The sequence below is a fragment of the Bos mutus genome, chromosome 15, assembly GCF_027580195.1.
Source record: "Bos mutus isolate GX-2022 chromosome 15, NWIPB_WYAK_1.1, whole genome shotgun sequence".
Classification (NCBI taxonomy): domain Eukaryota; kingdom Metazoa; phylum Chordata; class Mammalia; order Artiodactyla; family Bovidae; genus Bos; species Bos mutus.
Genome location: NC_091631.1, coordinates 2322884 through 2342774, shown reverse-complemented (window position 1 = coordinate 2342774; position 19891 = coordinate 2322884). Strand labels below are relative to the sequence as shown.

At 42.9% G+C, this 19891-nt stretch overlaps 1 protein-coding gene across 1 annotated transcript; it reads right to left on the bottom strand.

The window, feature by feature from the left end:
- Window positions 1-17593: 17593 nt before the first annotated feature.
- Window positions 17594-18538, bottom strand: OR10W1 (olfactory receptor family 10 subfamily W member 1). Its single transcript, XM_014482593.2, has one exon. It carries the CDS (start codon window positions 18536-18538, stop codon window positions 17594-17596), a length of 945 nt encoding a protein of 314 aa, XP_014338079.2.
- Window positions 18539-19891: the final 1353 nt, after the last annotated feature.

Here is a 19891-nt window from a genome sequence, read left to right as displayed (position 1 = left end):
GAGGTTCATATTGTAGACTGATGAGATAGTGAATTTAATGGTTCAAAGAGAGTGAAATGTGTTATGTCGACATATCATCAATTTGCTATTCCAGGTTGATACTAAATATATTGCATAAAACAGAGGCAAGATAAGACCACTTGGCATCATCCCCAGAAATCTACCGCAGACTGGCATCTGTTCATTTAATCCACACCCATCTCAGTGCCTCCAAGGCACATCCCACGTTACACTCTTGTTTCCTTCTACTTCTCCAGCAAGACCAGCCCTTGTTGGCAAAAGTATCATGAAAAACCTTGTCCCTGTGCAGTCAGGAAATACAGAAACTGCATGCTGGAGTGGCTTTCCAATTGTCTAGCATCATGCGAAAAAAGGTTGGTAGATTTAGCACAATTGCATTCATCTCACATGCTAGTAAAGTAATGCTCAAAATTCTCCAAGCCAGGCTTCAGCAATACGTGAACTGTGAACTTCCAGATGTTCAAGCTGGTTTTAGAAAAGGCAGAGGAACCAGAGATCAAATTGCCAACATCTGCTGGATCATGGAAAAAGCAAGAGAGTTGCAGAAAAACATCTATTTCTGCTTTATCAACTATGCCAAAGCCTTTGATTGTGTGGATCACAAGAAACTGTGGAAAATTCTGAAAGAGATGGGAATACCAGACCACCTGACCTGCCTCTTGAGAAACCTATATGCAGGTCAGGAAGCAACAGTTAGAACTGGACATGGAACAACAGACTGGTTCCAAATAGGAAAAGGAGTATGTCAAGGCTGTATATTGTCACCCTATTTATTTAACTTATATGCAGAGTACATCATGAGAAACGCTGGACTGGAAGAAACACAAGCTGGAATCAAGATTGCCGGGAGAAATATCAATAACCTGAGATATGCAGATGACACCACCCTTATGGCAGAAAGTGAAGAGGAACTAAAAAGCCTCTTGATGAAAGTAAAAGAGGAGAGGGAAAAAGTTGGCTTAAAGTTCAACATTCAGAAAATGAAGATCATGGCATCTGGTCCCATCACTTCATGGGAAATAGATGGGGAAACAGTGGAAACAGTGTCAGACTTTATTTTGGGGGGCTCCAAAATCACTGCAGATGGTGACTGCAGTCATGAAATTAAAAGATGCTTACTCCTTGGAAGGAAAGTTATGACCAACCTAGATAGCATATTCAAAAGCAGAGACATTACTTTGCCAACAAAGGTCCATCTAGTCAAGGCTATGGTTTTTCCTGTGGTCATGTATGGATGTGAGAGTTGGACTGTGAAGAAAGCTGAGTGCCGAAGAATTGATGCTTTTGAAGTGTGGTGTTGGAGAAGACTCTTGAGAGTCCCTTGGACTGCAAGGAGATCCAACCAGTCCATTCTAAAGGAGATCGGTCCTGGGTGTTCTTTGAAGGAATGATGCTAAAGCTGAAACTCTAATACTTTGGCCACCTCATGCGAAGAGTTGACTCATTGGAAAAGACTGATGCTGGGAGGGATTGGGGGCAAGAGGAGAAGGGGATGACAGAGGATGAGATGGCTGGATGGTATCACTGACTCGATGGATGTGAGTCTGAGTGAACTTCGGGAGTTGGTGATGGACAGGGAGGCCTGGTGTGCTGCAGTTCATGGGGTCGCAAAGAGTCGGATATGACTGAGTGTGAACTGAACTGAACTGAGATTTAGCAAAACCAGACTTGCAGTAGAATCTCAATCTATTATTGTCACCTGGGCAGATCATCTTACATTAATTTCTCTTTCCACCTATTTAAAGGATATAAATAATAATACTTACCTAATGGAGTTGTGATGAGATTATATGAGATAAAGTATTTAGAACACTTGGTTTGATGTATGAAACCTTTAAAATTGCCTAATAAATGTTAATTCTTCTCTCCTTTGAATCTTTTAAGGAAAGGATAATAATAACTTCTTGATAGCAGAGGATTAAATGAGGTACCTTATGAGGAAAAATTTTTTTTCTAAATCCTTAAACTTTATCCAGATTTATATTAGTCATTCCCTCAATATTTCTTGGACTGAGATTAGTAATTATCATTTTAGCCAGAAGAATAAGCCTTCCAAGTGAATTCAGAGAGCACTGCTAAGTCATGGGCTGAAATAGCTCTGAAATACTTGGAGAGCCATTACATGCTTTCCTAGGCAGCATCAGCCAGTGCAAAGTATGTTGCAAATCTACAAGGCGGTAGAAGAAGTTTCCTTTTACCTTTAACATGAGAAGGTAATGAGCCAGCATTCCCAGTTACATTCATAAAAGACAGGACCTCACAGGTGATATCTCACCTATGTGATGGCTGGAGGAAGGAGGACCAAGAGCCCAGAGAGCCTGCCCAGTGGGACTGAGACTCCAGGAACCTTCCCAAATTAGAAACCACAGCAGCAGTAAATTACCTTTCTATCTAGGATCTTGTCTCATAAATTCCATCTCCCAGAAGAAAGTGGTGTAGTGATTGCCTAGCTCCTCCCCTGTTACTGGATAAACAGTCCAATTAAAACAGTCTCTCCACTTGGGATATCTGGTCAACAGAAGATCTTGGGTATGTTTGTCATAGAAGAGACTACTGTTAAACCCTTTATCAACATTCTCAGTGCTCCAAAATAATTTTCTGAGAATTAGGAAGTTGCATCATCAAGGTCATTTGAACCTCCTGTTCCAAGGAGCGTCCTCCCACCAGATGATCACAGCTGGGTTCAGCCCAAGTGTCAAATTATTATCACCCTGGAGAATTGAGACCATATTTTGTATCTTATCTAGCTTTCATGAGACCTAGCATACTGCTGTATATTTAATAGGTCCTCAATGAATATTTGCCTCAATGAATACTTACCATGGTATCTTTCTTTAACTCGCAGTGAGCAGAGACACTCCCTTAGGTCTTAGCAAAGCAGCTTATTCCTTGAAAAAATGTTGCTTGGTTGTATGTACACAAATGTTTAAATACCTGTTTTGAATGTTGATTCCCTGTGCCCCATTTACTCAAGGGCAAGTACTCTGAATGGGTCTGGAGTGATTAACGTAGTTCTTTGATGTGTGTGCACGTGTGTGTATGTGTTTGTGTGTGCTTCTGTAGGACTGCCAGATCTCAACAGCCATACAGGACTGAGCTACCTGAGTCGCTGAGCTACTCAGAGACTTTTGAGGTATCTTTTGTGCAAGGATTGCAATAATTGCAATAGCTAAGTCTTATGTTGTACTTACTATTAATAAATTTCACACACTTTGCATGTATTAACTCATTTTATCATCACAACAATTCTAAGAAGCAGGTACTATTGGTATCCATTTACATATTATGAAATCAAAGGACTCAATTATGTCTGACTCTTTGTGACCCCATGGACTGTAGCCCACCAGGGTCCTCTGTCCATGGAATTCTCCAGGCAAGAATACTGGAGTGGATTGCCATTTCCTCCTCCAGGGTATCTTCCCAACCCAGGGATTGAACCCAGGTCTCCCACATTGCAAGCAGACTCTTTCCCAACTGAACCACCAGGCAAGCCACTTACATATATTATTATACTATTTAATCCTTATAAGAACTCTGCTGTGTGAGTGCTATCCTTATTTAATAGGCGAGAGTTAAAGGTAAAAGACTGGCAGAATTTGAATAATTTGTGAAAGGAGATGCAGCAAGAAGCTGAGGTGAAGTTTGCTTAACCCTAAAGCATATTTTTTTTCCTTTTCATCAAGCGTCATCCAACCACACTGCTCTGTTATCTCTTAGTGAAAGTAAAACCTGGCTCTTGGGTTCAGGACGGGGGACACGTGTACACCTGTGGCTGATTCGTGTCGATGTGTGGCAAAAGCCACTACAATATTGTAAAGTAATTAGCCTCCAATTAAAATAAATTAATTAATTAAAAAAATACTGGGGTGGGTAGTCTTTCCCTTCTCCAAGGGATCTTCCCATCCCAGGGCTCGAACTCAGGTCTCCCACATTGCAAGGGGATTCTGTGCCAACTGAGCCAGAAGGGAAGCCCAAGAATACAGGAGTGGGTAGCCTATCCCTTCTCCAGCAGATCGTCCCAACCCAGGACTTGAACCCAGGTCTCCTCATTGCAGGCAGATTCTTTACCAACTGAGCTGTGAGGGAAGCCCAATAAGAGAGTTACATTGTATAAACTCTAAGGACATGTGCTGTTGGTGGTCTTTGTGCTAGCTTGTCTGCCCTGAGTGATTGTTATATAATAGTCTTCGGTGCAGCTTTTTTCATGCACAGCATCTTCCCAAGTAAATTGTAGGTGCTTGCGGGGAAGGGCCAATGTATTGTGAATTGTGTGTATGCAGTGATGATGTATTGTTTGACATGGTGTTTTCTTGCTAGTTTACTTCCCACCTCTGCAAACACATTGCCTGAAATCATCCACCTGCACTATTCTTTCTCTGACTTTTGTGGAATTGTGGTCAAGTTTTCACTGTCATTTGAACTGTCATTTTGTGAAGGTAGTATATAAAATAAAATTAACCTTAAGAGTTCTGAAAAAAAAACCCCCAAAAAACACCTGGCTCTTATATCAAAGATGAACCGTAATGTTGCTTACATGGCTGTATAATGGCTGCCCCTACTAACTTCTAGCCTCTTCCTGGTTCTTTGCTCCAGCGACTGTCTTTCTTGCAGTTCCTTCTCACCACGCCTCTTCCCAGCCACGGGACCTCTGCACGTGGTGTTCACTCTGCTGGGACTCCCTCTTCTCTTTTCTCTTTAATAAATTAACTCCTCTTATCCTCTGTCCCTGGAGAAGGCAATGGCACCCCACTCCAGTACTCTGGCCTGGCAACTCCCATGGACGGAGGAGCCTGGTAGGCTGCAGACCATGGGGTCGAGAAGAGTCGGACACGACTGAGCGACTTCACTTTCACTTTTCCCTTTCATGCATTGGAGAAGGAAATGGCAGCCCACTCCAGTGTTCTTGCCTGGAGAATCCCAGGGACGGGGGAGCCTGGTGGGCTGCTGTCTATGGGGTCACACAGAGTCGGACACGACTGAAGCGACTTAGCACATCCTCTGTCCCAGTTTCATGACAAGTTTCTCAGGGAAGGTTTCCCTGACCCTGGTAACGTCAGGGTCAAGAGCACTTTTTGGAATGTTCCTTTCTGGAATCTCAAGTATCCATCCATCACTGCAACTATCATTGCTATACAATTTATGGATTAGCTTCTGTTTCCACTGGGTGTGTGTAAGCTCAAGGAGGGCCAAGGCTGAGTCTCCTTTTCTCCAACTTGTATGCATACTGCGTCTATAATGAAAGGTGTTTTCAGCCTAGGTGCTGCTGACAGCTTGGGCTGGATGCTTCTGCTGTGAGGGGCTGTCTTGCTTGCTGTAGGGTATTTCACGATGTCCTGGGTCCTCCTTGCTGGGTGACAGTGCAGTAGCTTCTGCTCTGTTTATGGTAACCAAACCTTTCTCCAGACATTATAAATGTTTCTCTGGGAGCCTCAGTTGCCCTCAGTTGAGACCCTTTGGGTTAGGCATATGGAAGGTGCTCACAACTATTTGTTGTTGGGGCTTCCCTGGCAGTCCCATGGTTAATACACCACGCTTCCAATGCACGGGGTGTAAGTTCCATCCCTGGTCAGGGAACTAAGATCCCATATGACACACAGAGTGGCCAAAAACCCCTCAACTATTTGTTGAATATTTGAATAAATAGCTCAAGTCTCCCAGGACGGGGACTCTATGGGAATTAAATTTTCAATTCAAGATAACAATTGAGAGGTTAGTATATGAACCCAGAATTGTAGCTAACTGAGTTGTATGTGGAATATGTCTTTCTATCCACCTAAGATTGTCTGATGCGTTTTCCTCACCGTTGTAAAGATACTTCAGTTAAAATCAGAGCCTCTTCTTCTCCATGCATTTCTAAGGAAGCATCAGTTCTTTCTTACCAACTGTTCATTTTAAGTAACACAGATTAACTTCTGTCTGACAGGTTTCTTCAGAAGGAAGGTAGTGGACTCACAGACATAGAGAACAGATTTGAGGTTGCCGAGAGGAAGGAGAGGAAGAGAGGACTGGACTTGGGATCTGGGGCTGGTGGATGAAAACGGTTGCATTTAGAGCAGGTCAGCAACAGGGCCCTGATGTGTAGCATGGGGAACTATCTTCAGTATCCTGTGATAAACCATAATGGAAAAGAACATTAAAAAAAGAATATGTAAAAAAGAAGTAATTTGTCTATTGGAGAAGGCAATGGCACCCCACTCCAGTACTCTTACCTGGAAAATCCCATGGACAGAGGAGCCTGGTAGGCTGCAGTCCATGGGGTCGTGAAGAGTTGGACATGACTGAATGACTTCACTTTCACTTTTCCCTTTCATGCATTGGAGAAGGAAATGGCAACCCACTCCAGTGTTCTTGCCTGGAGAATCCCAGGGACGGGGGGAGCCTGGTGGGCTGCTGTCTATGGGGTCGCACAGAGTTGGACACGACTGAAGCGACTTAGCAGCAGTAGCAGCAAGTTGTCTATGTGGGTCCTTATTTGGGGGGAATGAGGGAACAAGTGAATGGTTCAACAGCTAAGAATTCAAGACACATCTAGGGTAAGGGGAGGTTGGACAGGGGACTTATGACAGTGAACTCACACACACACACACACACACACACACACACTCATTCATTCCATATAGCTGACCACAGAAAACTAGGAAGTGCCTAGACTTTGGGATGGTCTTGACCTGGGTTTGCATCCTGATTCAAGCCATTGGCTGCCTGTCAGAGCCTGTGTACACTGTTGGAGCCATTGCCCCCAGTCCCCAATTCCCATTCATTAACCCTCAGGGGAAAAACACTTTGAGTAGATGAAGGAAACTCACATATTTGATAAGATATGTGTTTCCCATGCCCCATATTTTATCAAGAAACTATTAGGAAACACTGCAGATGGTGACTGCAGCCATGAAATTAAAAGACGCTTACTCCTTGGAAGGAAAGTTATGACCAACCTAGATAGCATACTCAAAAGCAGAGACATTACTTTGCCAACAAAGGTTCGTCTAGTCAAGGCTATGGTTTTTCCTGTGGTCATGTATGAATGTGAGAGTTGGACTGTGAAGAAGGCTGAGCGCTGAAGAATTGATGCTTTTGGACTGTGGTGTTGGGGAAGACTCTTGAGAGTCCCTTGGACTGCAAGGAGATCCAACCAGTCCATTCTGAAGGAGATCAGCCCTGGGATTTCTTTGGAGAGAATGATGCTAAAGCTGAAACTCCAGTACTTTGGCCACCTCATGTGAAGAGTTGACTCATTGGAAAAGCCTCTGATGCTGGGAGGGATTGGGGGCAGGAGGAGAAGGGGACGACAGAGGATGAGATGGCTGGATGGTATCACTGACTCGATGGACGTGAGTCTGAGTGAACTCCGGGAGTTGGTGATGGACAGGGAGGCCTGGCGTGCTGCGATTCATGGGGTTGCGAAGAGTTGGACATGACTGAGTGACTGAACTGAACTGAATGAAGGACCATGCACTGCATGGAATGAGAAATTTGTTGCTGCAATAGCTCTACTTCTCTTTCCTGATTTTCAGGGACTGGATTTAATTAATCCCAAAGGGAATTTGGGTGAAGAAGTAAAGCTTACTGGTATACTCTCCTTTAAGAAAACTATTTTTAAAGAGCAACTTAAAAAAAAATTAAAGAATGTGAATAGGGGATATAAATTATCAAAGCAGAAAAATTCTTTGTGGAATTCCGGCACATGCCATCTTCCAGGAACCTTCATGTCCTAATTGAGACAAGCACAAAGCAAAAGTAAGGACTTTAGCAGGAGGCTTAGCAGAGAGTCACTGGGGGTGCGACCTCAACAGCTGAACCCTCAGGACTATCGACGAGGACTGAGGAACATCAGCAAGAGTGAAGATAAACAGGCTCTCAGTGTGGGTCACTATGAAAAGAAGATTGGTTTGCACATCTTTGATATGTAAACTTGAGTTTACACAGAGTCACTGGATGTTTGTTTCAAAAGGATATTCTCATTCTTTATAGACGTCTGATTGGGTGGCACTGGGTAAGGGACGCTGGGAGCAGCACTTTCCCCAATTACTGCTGCTGATTCTGATGTAGGGATCCAGCTGACGGCGCCCCTAGAGATACACTGCTCTAGAGGAGCTCAGGTTTGTACCAGAACCCTTCTGCTTATTTCATTATTTTGTATTAGGCATTTTTAAAGAGCTTTCTGATAGCCAAAATGCCTGTCGGTGTTCAAGAAATTCTCTGTCCAAGACGCCTGACACAATGGGGACTTTACTGGGACAAAGCAGGACACGTCCATCTTTGCATTCCAGGCTCACATGGCTCATTCCAGCTTTGGGTGAGTCTGTGCAGACTAGACTGCCTGCTACCATCACTTTACTTCTCTTTTTAAAAAGTTTTATTTTATATTGGAGAGACCTGGGTTCGATCCCTGGGTTGGGAAGATCCCCTGGAGGAGCGCATGGCAACCCAGTCTAGTGTTCTTGCCTGGAGAATCCCCATGGACAGAGGAGCCTGGTGGGCTACAGTCCGAGGGGTTTCAGAGTCGGACATGACTGAGTGACTGAGCACAGCACAGCACACAGCTGACTAACAATGCTGTGTGAGTTTCAGGGACACAGCAAAGTGATTCAGGCTTATATATGGACACACACTTATCTGTTGTTTTTCAAATTCTTTTCCCCTTTGGGTTATTATAGAATCTTGAGCAGAATTCCTTGTTGTATACAGTAGGTCCTTGTTGGCTATCCATTTTAAATAAAGCAGTGTCCATATGTCAGGCCCAAACTCCCAATGTGTCCCTCACCACCACCTTTCCCCTGATGCTGGGAAAGATTTAAGGCAGGAGGAGAGGGGGCTACAGAAGATGAGATGGTTGGATGGCATCACCGACTCAATGGACATGAGTTTGAGCAAGCTCTGGGAGTTGGTGATGGACAGGGAGGCCTGGCGTGCTGTGATTCATGGGGTCGCAAAGAGTCGGACATGACAGAGCGACTGAACTGAATATTCCATTGTGTATACATACTGCATCTTCCTTATCCATTCCTCTGTTGATAGTCATTTAGGTTACTTTCCTGACTTGGTTATCGTTAACAGTGCTGAAATAAGCACTGGGGTGCTTGTAAACTTCTGAACCATGGTTTTCTCCAGATATATGCCCAGCAGTGGGATCATCACATTACTCCTATGTGCCACGCCAGGCACTGCCAGTGTATTTTAGATACACTTTCAAAATGATTAAATTAAAAGCACTTGTTTTGAAAAAACAAACTTCAGTTTCTTGGAAAGGGCGCATGTGAATTACCAGGGGAGAAATACTTATGTCATCATTCTGATTTTTGCCTGACTTTACTTCATTTTAACATGCATGCAACATTTGTCAAGTTCATCTTGCGGGCAGGACACTGGGCAACATGAAGAATGGATGCCAACGTGATTGTGGCGTGCCGTCAAATAATCACCTCTTAGTGATAAATAATGCGCTTGAGGAGAGCCAAGGATGAAGACATCAGTCCTGACTCCAAGCTGGCATCTGAACACTGGGGACTGAGGGATGTCCTGCGTCTAGTACTTCTTCAAGGAGGCATTCCTTTCCGGATTTCAGTATATTCGTTTGTCTTGCTTTGGAATCATTTAAATTAATACAAAACAAAGAGGTCTGTTGATTCTAGATTCTCTAATGTCTGGAGGAGAAGAATTTGTTATTTTGGGAACTAGATGTTAGAATATGTTTTTCCTTTTGACTTGATGAATACTCTCTATAAATTGGTAAATTTTCATAATTTAAAAATTATATATGTTTTAATCTCAAACTCTAAACTGGCTTCAAAATTGCATGCAGATACATCTCCTTCCACCTCCCAACCTCCACTACTCATCCAACCGGAGATTTTAGAAAGCATAATTATTTGTTATTCTAGGATATCCTTGATTAAATCCTCCTTTATAGACCCAGGCCTTCCCTCCCTCTCATCGACCACCACATATTCCTGGATTTCCCCCCCTTTATTTCAGGAAAATATATAGATGCACATTGTTGGTGTTTTCTTTTCTGCTTCAGTATGTCTCATCAAATGTGCATTCACTTTTGTCAAAATATTATTTGTAAGAAGTGTAATGCTTGCAGAAGTCCCATGAGAAATCTGGACAGCAAATAGCTTATTAAATGTGGCCAAAATGAGACAATGAGGTTATGATTGGGAGTTTTTTTTTTTATCATCAATGGTATCTGATGCAGGTGTTTTTATACATGGAGTACAAAGCTTCCCCTCTGTAAAGTAGACATTCAGTTATTGGCAAAAATCCTCTGTGTCTCCTTCCCCCCAGAATGCATATCCAATTCTGCTTAAAAATATTAAAGGTGATTATCTCATGGATAACAGGCAGCAATTATAAAGTTTTATCATATTCTTCAAATAGAGAATAAAGAGTTAAGAAAACACTTTTAAAATCTGATATCTGAGTCCCTTGAAGAATGGAAATTTCTGTTTCACTGATTGGTTTTAAAGAAAGTGAAGTAGCTCAGTTGTGTCTGACTCTTTGCGACTCCATGGACTGTAGCCCACCATGCTCCTCTGTCCATAGGATTTTCTAAGCAAGAGTACTGGAGTGGGGTGCCATTTCCTTCACCAGGGGATCTTCCTGACCTAGGGATTGAACCTGGGTCTCCCGCGTTGTAGGCAGATGCTTTACCGTCTGAGCCACCAGGGAAGTCCTTATAAGTAGATGGTCTTATGAGTAGATGAGTTTTAAGGAAGCAAAAATAATTTTAGCTTGGAGGAGGAGTCATTCTTGATTTAGGCAAGCACTTAAATCACTAGCTAAAAAATTTCAGATATATAGTTTCTCTTGAGATATCAGTTGATCCAGAAATGATGGAGAGAGGTGATTTCTAGTCACAGAGTCTGAATGGGATGCTTTGACATATTTCTGCTTTCAGGCAACCTGCTTTCCTACTGCGAGCCTGCAATGTTGATAATTGTGCCTTATCATACAAGTGTAGCATGTCTGTGTGACCAGCCCCAGATAAGACAGTAGGGCTCTTAGTCTCTAGTGGGCTTCCCCGGGCAGAAGCATCGCACACATGTTGCTGCCTTTAGCCTCTGTGGAAGGAAGTGTTCTCTGTGCGACTCCATCAGGAAGAACGCCGGAAGCCCTCACTGTTACACCCTTTCTGCTTCTATTGTGCATTCTGCTGAGTCTAATAGATGTCAGCCATGAGTACAGTTATAAGCTAAATCTTAGGAGTCCTTCTAGCAAAGCATCAAACATCTTGCTGATCACTGGACCACTGACCCATGCGACCTCTAAGCAGTCAGTCGTTTTCTTTCTTGATTTCGGAGAACAGGAATGTTCTTTTCTCACATTCAAATTTAGAACTATCCAGCTTTTACCTCAGCCTTCTATCTGTATTTCCTTTCCAAGATTCTATGACACAAACATAATCATGTCTTTGCTTTATTCCTCAACGTACTTAATAGTCTCTATAACAATACAGATTTTCAACTACTTTTCTTGCTTTTAGTCCCTCCCTAATTTTTTTGAAGAACCTGAGGGTTCCAATTACTGTGTTCATCCAGATTTTCTGCAATCAAGATTTATTTTTATTGGGTTCTTTCCTTTCAAGCTGATAGGTATTAATACTTCTCTCTCTTCTACTAACTTGTTTACAAATTACCTGTTTGTCTTACATTTTCCAAAAAGCATATTTATTTGCTGCCTGCCCTCATCTGTGCTCATTATCCCAAGGGCTTATGCCTATTTTGTTCCTTTAATGTCTTTCTGTATGGTTTCCGGGAGAAAGGATAGATAACCTTTTACCTGTTTACACAATGCAACACTGATCAGCAAAATAAACCAGAAGCAAAAGAGTATGTACTACATGCAACAGTCAAGATTCAGGCTGCAGACGGAAACCAGACTAATGCTGGAACACGGAAAACTTAATATAAAAGGAATTATTAGTCTAGTGACAGTGGGTTATCTAGTAAAAAGGGCAAAGGGAACTTTAATACAGGAATTGAAGGTAAAAGGAGTATCCCTGGCTTCTAGAGTCGAGGCTAAAGAATCAAGAAATGTATGCTTTTGTTATTGTTTTGTTGCTAAGTCGTGTCCGACTCTTTTGCGACCCCATGAGCTCTAGTCCATCAGGCTCCTCTGTCCACGGGATTCTCCAGGCAAGAATACTGGAGTGGGTTGCCATTTCCTTCTCCAGGGGATCTTCCTGGCCCAGGAATTGAACCTGCATCTCCTGCACTGCAGGTAGATTCTTTACCATCTGAGCCACCAGGGAAGCCCCAAGGAAGAGATACACATGTAAATATATATACATATATGTGTGTGGGGTGTATATATATATATATATATATATATATATATATATATAAATGATGTTATATATATAGTAAAATGATGCTTACTTTGGTGCAGACTGGACAGAGGGTGACAGGGGGTCACTGTGTACATGGACATGTATTGCCTATTTACAGATGGAAAAGAGAAAAGAAATCCCTACTTGTCTGGTGAAAAGAAAGGCACGTGAAGACTTAGAAATCCCCCTGGGAGTCACCTGGCTGAGGGGCAGGTGGCTGAAGGGTCTGTATAGCTGACTCACTTTGCTGTCCAGCAGAAACTAACACAACATTGTGAAGGAACTACATACACTCCAGTAAAAATATAAAAACTCCACACATTATACACCCACCCAATTATCCACCCTTTCTGTGGATACCAAAAGGCCTGCACCACTGGAACAAAAAGAATCAAAGAAGAAGCAACTTTAGGAAGGCATCCCCCTACCCCCAAGGCTGGGATTCTGACCTACCTGGAGAGTATGTGATTGTAGCCTTCTAGAAAGTTTGAGAAGTTTGCTGAAGTCACAGAAATATACTCCTTGAAATGCAGGTGAAAGTCTTTGGGAAGCTGTCCACTGAGGCACTGGTGATACTTGCTAGGAAAGCAGCTGGGATGTTGGAAAAAAACTCAGTGCAAAACCATCCTTTAGAATTCTGGCAAGAGCCACTGGAACGTGAGTGTCTGTGGGTGTCCCACACACCACTGGCAGCCTTGACTTAAGGAACAGAACAGAAACGGCCTACCAGAGGGCTTCCCTGGTGACTCGGTGGTAAAGAATCCACTTGCCGGTTCAGGAGGTGCAGCAGACACTGGTTCACTCCCTGGGTCGAGAAGATCCCCCGGAAGAGGATATGGCAACCCACTCCAACATTCTCGCTGGGAAAATCTCATGGAGAGAGAAGCCTAGTGGGTTACAGTCCAGGGGGTCACTCAGAGTCAGACACGGCTGAGCATCAGCAGAGCAGAGCCTACCAGAACCAGGAAGGATGCTGCTTCCTCCCAATGTGTCCCTCTAAGGAAACTCTCTACAGAGGACACTCCATGTTCTGCCAGTTAGCAAAGCAGCCATGGGACGTCATGAAGCAGAATAGAAAAGAGTGAATTGGGAGCTGAGGGGCAAGAGATTGATAACTGTTGCATTGTTTACTCTAAATTATGAAGTTCAAGAATTGGTAAAACTATTCTATGAGAAGAATAAAATAAATAGTGGTTGCCTCTGAAGTGGAGAATTGACTAGAAAGAGGTACAAAGCAACTTTCTGTGTTATCTTGGGCTGAGCCGAGTTTACACAGCTGGATATACTTATCACAGTTCATTGAGCTCTGAAATTTTAAATGTGTGAATTTTATGGCAAAGATGCTATATCCCAGTAAAGGACCATTAACCCAAAATAATAGAAATGCAAGACTTTGTCTGCAAAAGTATGTAACTTCACTGAAAAACAGTGGTTAAAATCTGAGTAAATGAAAACATATGCCATGGTCATGGATCATAGTATACTATTTTTAAAGATAAGACTTCTGAAATTGATTTGTAGGTGCATCACAATCTGAATAAAAATTCCAGTAGGGGTGTGTGTATGTGGGTGTGTGCATGTGTGTGTGAGTGAGAGAGAGGCAGGTACTTGACAAGTTGATCTTAAAATCTTAAGGATTTCTGAAGGACCAAGAAGAGCTCATGCATTCTTGAAGAAAAACATGATGAGTTGGCTTGCTCTACTTTCTATCAGGCATTACTGTGAATCCACAGTGATTAAGAGAATGTGATTTTGATGCAGAGATAGATGAAAAGCTTATTCTTTAGTTACCTCAGGGCACTGGCTATACTTCTCATTGAGTATTCCCTTCCAGACTAATGGGATTTGGGTGATAAAACTGCTGCGATTTGAGAGTTGAAGCACAGAGGAAAGGAGTGAGAGAACCACAGATAAAGACCCACGGATAATCACTAGAGACAATTGAAGCAAAGCATCATCAAGCCCAAGAGTACTTCAGAAAGTCAGTCCAAATAAGCTTTACATGCATGCATGCTAAATCACTTCAGTCGTGTCCCACTCTGTGAGACCCTATGGACCCTAGCCCACCAGGCTCCTCTGTCCATGGGATTCTCCAGGCAAGAATACTGGAGTGGGCTGCCAGGCCCTCCTCTGGGGATCTGCCCGACCCAGGGATTGAACTCATGTCTCTCACGTCTCCTGCATTGGCAGCAGGCTCTTCACCACTAGCGCCACCTGGGAAGCTCCACAAGGTACAGTAATTTAGGTGAGGGTCAGTGATACACATCCCAGAAGACGTGGGACAAGGGAAATAATAAGAAGCAGAATTTAGAGCAGGAGGCACTGATACACAGTCAGAGAGCCCGTTAGTTATGTGTTTATGGCCCCATCTCTAGACAGAGGAAGTGCTTTTCAGGCATTTATGATCATAGGTGTCTAGTTTATCCAGTCAGAGAAAAAGAATCCTAGGGCACCTATTATGATTGGCAAAATATAGGCTTTATGAGGACCTAGTTAAAAAAAAATACCTCCAGGCAGACATAGGCATGTTTTCTCCCATGATTCTATTGTACTATGTACTTTTGATGGCTAATGATTCTAAGAAAGGACTCTTGTTAACTAGACACTAGACACATGAGTTTGCCAAGTGATTTTCGATAAGCAAGTAAACCTCATCCTTTATTATACGTCTGGGGATGGGGGACTGGAAGTACTCAATAATTTGGAATCAATCCTTCAGTGACGTTTCTCCACTGGCCTTATAATTCATCCTTTCTTTCTTGACTTACCTGTTTTGAGTTATAAGTTAATGAGAAATATGATTCATGACATCAAATGTCACACTGAAATGTAATTGAAAACCTTACCTTCTCCTTCCTTCCCTGCTTCCCTCCCCCTACCTTTTTACATTCTTCTCAATGCCCAGATAAATGTTACAGATAAAATTGATGCATGATGTCTTGAGAGGGTAGGAGGAGAATGCCTTACACTTTACAAAATGTAAAGTCCTTCTCAGTATTTCTATGTCAAATTATATTAAAATAATTATCCTCATTTTAAGAAATCATCAAGGGTTTGAAGAGAAAAAAGGAAACACTATCAATACAGGGTTATATGAAAAGTAGAAGGGCATTCTTGTAGGAATAGAAGATTTAAGCTACATAAATGCACGAGCTTGCAACATGTGAGATCACTGTCTTGTAGATCACAAGTGGTCAAATGATAGTCATTTCACATGGTTCAAGCTAATGCATAAACATCAGATTCTTTATGAAAATGCTTTTCAACAGTTATTTTTTTCTGAATTAAAAATAATAGCTTTGTAATATAGAAAGTGTGGAAAAAGATAAAGATGGAGAGTGAATATAATGAAGATCATTCATTATCCTTCAAACTGGAGATGACCATAGTTAACATCTTGGTACATTTGTGGCCACTTTTTCCTAAAATGTGCACATGGTGTATTTTTCAAACATTGGGTCATGCTGTAGAAGTGGTTTTACAGCTTTCACCAGTTGTAAGTGTTAACATTGCCTCTGAAGTTGGAATCTGGGTTCAAATCCCAACTCTGCCACTCGTGAGCTGTCTGACATCCACCAGTTATTTAATCTCTTTGATTCAGTTTTATCCTCAGAAAAAACAAGGAAAGATGCTTAAATTCTACCCCAAATTAAGATGGTTCTTGAGGACACGAGTCCATCACCTCCTCCATCTGCCGACTTTTATGGATAGATAGATAGACTGAGACGGAGAGGGGTAGGGAGAGGGAGAAGGAAAGGGAGAGAAAGTGAGCCCCCTAGCACAGATTCTGGCAGACAGAAGGCACTTAACGTTAGCCATCACTAACAACTAGCAACTGACAACTAGCGTTTGAAAACATATTTCAAGGCTACGTAATATTGTCTCATAAGTAATTGTTTAACCAATCCTTTATTTTGGGGAAACTGAACTGTTAATGTATCTTCATTGTTATTTCTAATATGCTAACGACCAACTTCTGTTCTGATTATTATCTTCTTGTCCCAGCTCTCAAGGACCTTCTGTGCTCCCGTCTGTCCCCAAAGTCTCACTCCTGTGGACTGAATCACTCAGCCTCTCTGCCCTCTTGCTTCCAGATGGACTCAGCCAATGGGAGAAAAGGCAAGAGACGGGAGGATGCAGGCAGAGAGTGGGTTAAGTATTTATCTCCCTGCTCTTTCCCTGCATGGCCATTATTCTATAATAGGCTTTCCCTCTGAGGCCAGAGTTCCACCAAGAGTCTCTTTTCGATAAATCTTGCTCTTATTGGTCTCAGATAATACTCTATCATCCTTTTGCCTTTTAGGTGTAGGGTGATAATGGCTTCCTGCTGTTGCTAGTACGTAAGTGCCTTGACCACGATTATTGGTTCCCTTACTCATATGTCTCCATATAATCAGAATACCTTTTTTTCAGTTAAAATCTACTGAATGGGCCATCTGCTTCCAACTGATACCTGGATATTGCCTTATAAGTACCAGTCTATATTACTTTATGATGTTTATGTATTTCATTCATAGAAATTGCTGAGTCAGGACTTTCCTGGTGATCTAGTGGTTGGGCCTCCTTGCTCGCAATGCAGGGGCCCCAGTTCCATCACTGATCAGAGAACTAGATCACACATGAACAATTAAAAAAATGAAATTTTCTGTATGCTGCAGATAAAGATCCCGCATACCCCAACAAAGATCTAAGATCCTGTGTGCTGCAGCTAAGACCCAGCACAGCCATATAAGCTAAAAAAAAAAAAAAAGAAATTACTGAGTCAAATGGCAAAAACATTTTAAAGGTCTCTGGTACACTTAGCTAAATAGTGTCCAAATAACTTGTACCCTTTTAAAAGATAATTTTAATATCAACTGAGAGAAATCCTTGTTGCATGGGAATTTGCACGAGCTGGAAACTAACCCTTGTCTGAGAGGTAAGACCCTCTCCTAGTTTTTCAGTTCAGTTAGTCCCTCAGTCGTGTCTGACTTCTTGTGACCCCATGGACTGCAGCCAGCCAGGCCTCCCTGTCCATCACCAACTCCCGCAGTTTACTCAAACTCATGTCCATTGAGTTGGTGATGCCATCCAATCATCTCATCCTCTGTCGTCCCCTTCTCCTCTCATCTTCGATCTTTCCCAGCATCAGGGTCTTTTCCAATGAGTCAGTTCTTCGCATCTGGTGGCCAAAATATTGGAGTTCCGCTTCCGCATCAGTCCTTCCAGTGAACACTCAGGAATGATGTCCTTTAGGGTGGTCTAGCTTTCCCGGGGGAGGCAACTCCTGGCAAGAACTCTTGCTATGGCCTCTTTCATCTCACTGTTCCTCAGGGTGTAGACAAACGGGTTCAGCAACGGGGTCCCCAGTGTGTACACCAGGGAGACAAACTGATCCTGTTCGGGGTGGTAGCTGGAGCTGGGCCGCAGGTACATGAAGGCGCAGCAGCCGTACTGCAGCAGGACCACGGCGAGGTGGGAGGAGCAGGTGGAAAACGCCCGGCGGCGGCCCGCGGCCGAGTGGGCCCGGAACACCGCGGCCACGATGGAGGCGTAGGAGGCGGCGATCAGGAGGAAAGGCACCGCGATGGCCAGTGTGGCCGCCACCAGCACTGACTGTTCATGCCTGTGGCTCTGGGCACAAACGAGACACATCACTGGGGGCACATCACAGTAAAAGTGCTGAATGCCCCGAGCTGGGCAGAAGGGCAGAGAGAAGACAAAAGCCACCAGCTGGAAGGACAGGCAGAGGCCGAGGACCACGGAGGCCGCCACCAAGCGGGCGCAAAGCATCCGAGGCATGATGAGAGGGTACTGCAGCGGGTGGCAGACGGCAGCGTGGCGGTCGTAGGCCATGGAAGCCAGGAGGAAGCAGTCGGCACTGCCCAGTCCGATGAAGAAGCCCATCTGAGTGGCACAGCCCAGCAGGGTGATGGTCTTCTCTGACTGTAGGATGTTGGCCAGGAGGTGGGGCACCACCACAGCAGTGTAGCCGATTTCTACTCCCGAGAGGCTGCCCAGGAAATAGTACATGGGTGTGTGGAGGCGGGCTTCGGTCTGGATGGCCACCATGATGAGGACATTCCCAGTGATGACCCATGTATAAACCAGGCTGACCCCAAGGAAGGACAAGATGCGTGGCTCTGACTGGGAGGGATAGGCCAGGAACACGAATTCCATCCACAATGAGTGGTTTCCCCAGGACATTGAGTTAACAGACTTTCTCTGTTGAGAGTTATTAATACAAAGAAAGAATCAGACTAACAATACATCAGTTCATACTCCCATGATGTATGATATAATCTGCATCATGATGATGTAATCTAAGATTATATTACATGAGCCCTGATGTAATCTAACTGAGTTAGAAACTACAAGAATTAAGACTTACTGTCTTTTTCTTCCCCCCTTTAACAAGCTTCTTCACTTAAATATCTACAATTATATTTCTAACTGCCAAAAGTTGGGCTAAATTGTGTAAGACTTTTTTGAGGAAAAGAGTCAGAGGAAGTTTGTGGAATTTCAAACTATTTTCAGTAGAAGTGGAATGAAGATTATTTCAGTTAACTCCCAAGAAACTGTCAACAACTTTTAAAGTTCAGAGATTATGAAGGGGAGGGCAGAAGCTATTCATCACTTAATTCATTTGTATGTGTACTCAGTACCTCCTAAGACATTCAGTTGGAGATATATGGGTACAATATTCATAAGTTCATGATATGGTGTGAAATATATGTAACAAGATTGTAATAGAAACTAGATAGAGTCATAAGAGATGAATAAATTAGACAATTAAGTTTTATAGATAGAATGCATTTTCAATTTTGGGAGTCAGTCAAGACTTCATGGGAGAGAAAGCATGGAAGGATGACTGAGGAAAGGAAATTTATGGAAAACACAATTTAAAATTGTAGCAATGGGAGGGTCATGAGAAACTGATTCATTCTGGATGGAGTGTAAGATGCTACAAAGGAGAATGGAAAGAGGAGACTGCCACAAGTTTTTACAAGGTTAAATACTGGGTGTAGTATGGTAGGAGGGTATGTGCCATTTGGTAAGAGTAGCAGTGATGGAATGACATCATCAGAGTGCTGCTCGAGAAAGAGCAGTGCTGTGTGCCGCAGAGAACAGCCGGCAGAGTGAAACGTCAACCGATGGATTCAGATACAATATCTGCACACTGTATGTCTGATAAAGGCTTAATATTCAGAATACACAAAAAACTTGCCTAACTCAGTAACAAACAATGCAATTAAAAATGGGCAAAAGGCTTGAATACACAGTTCTTCAATGAAGACACATGCATGGCCAACAGGCATGTTAAAAGATGCTCAACATCACTAATCATAAGGTTTACAAAATCAAAATGAAATGTTACCTCACACCCATTAGGATGGCCAATATAAAAAAACAGAAAATAACAAGTTTTGGCAGGTATGTGGAGGAATTAGAAACCTTTTGTATTTTTGGTGGGAATGTAAATGGTGTAGCCACTATAGAAAACAGTATGGAAATTCGTCAGAAAAACTAAACATAGAATTACCATATGATCCAGCAATT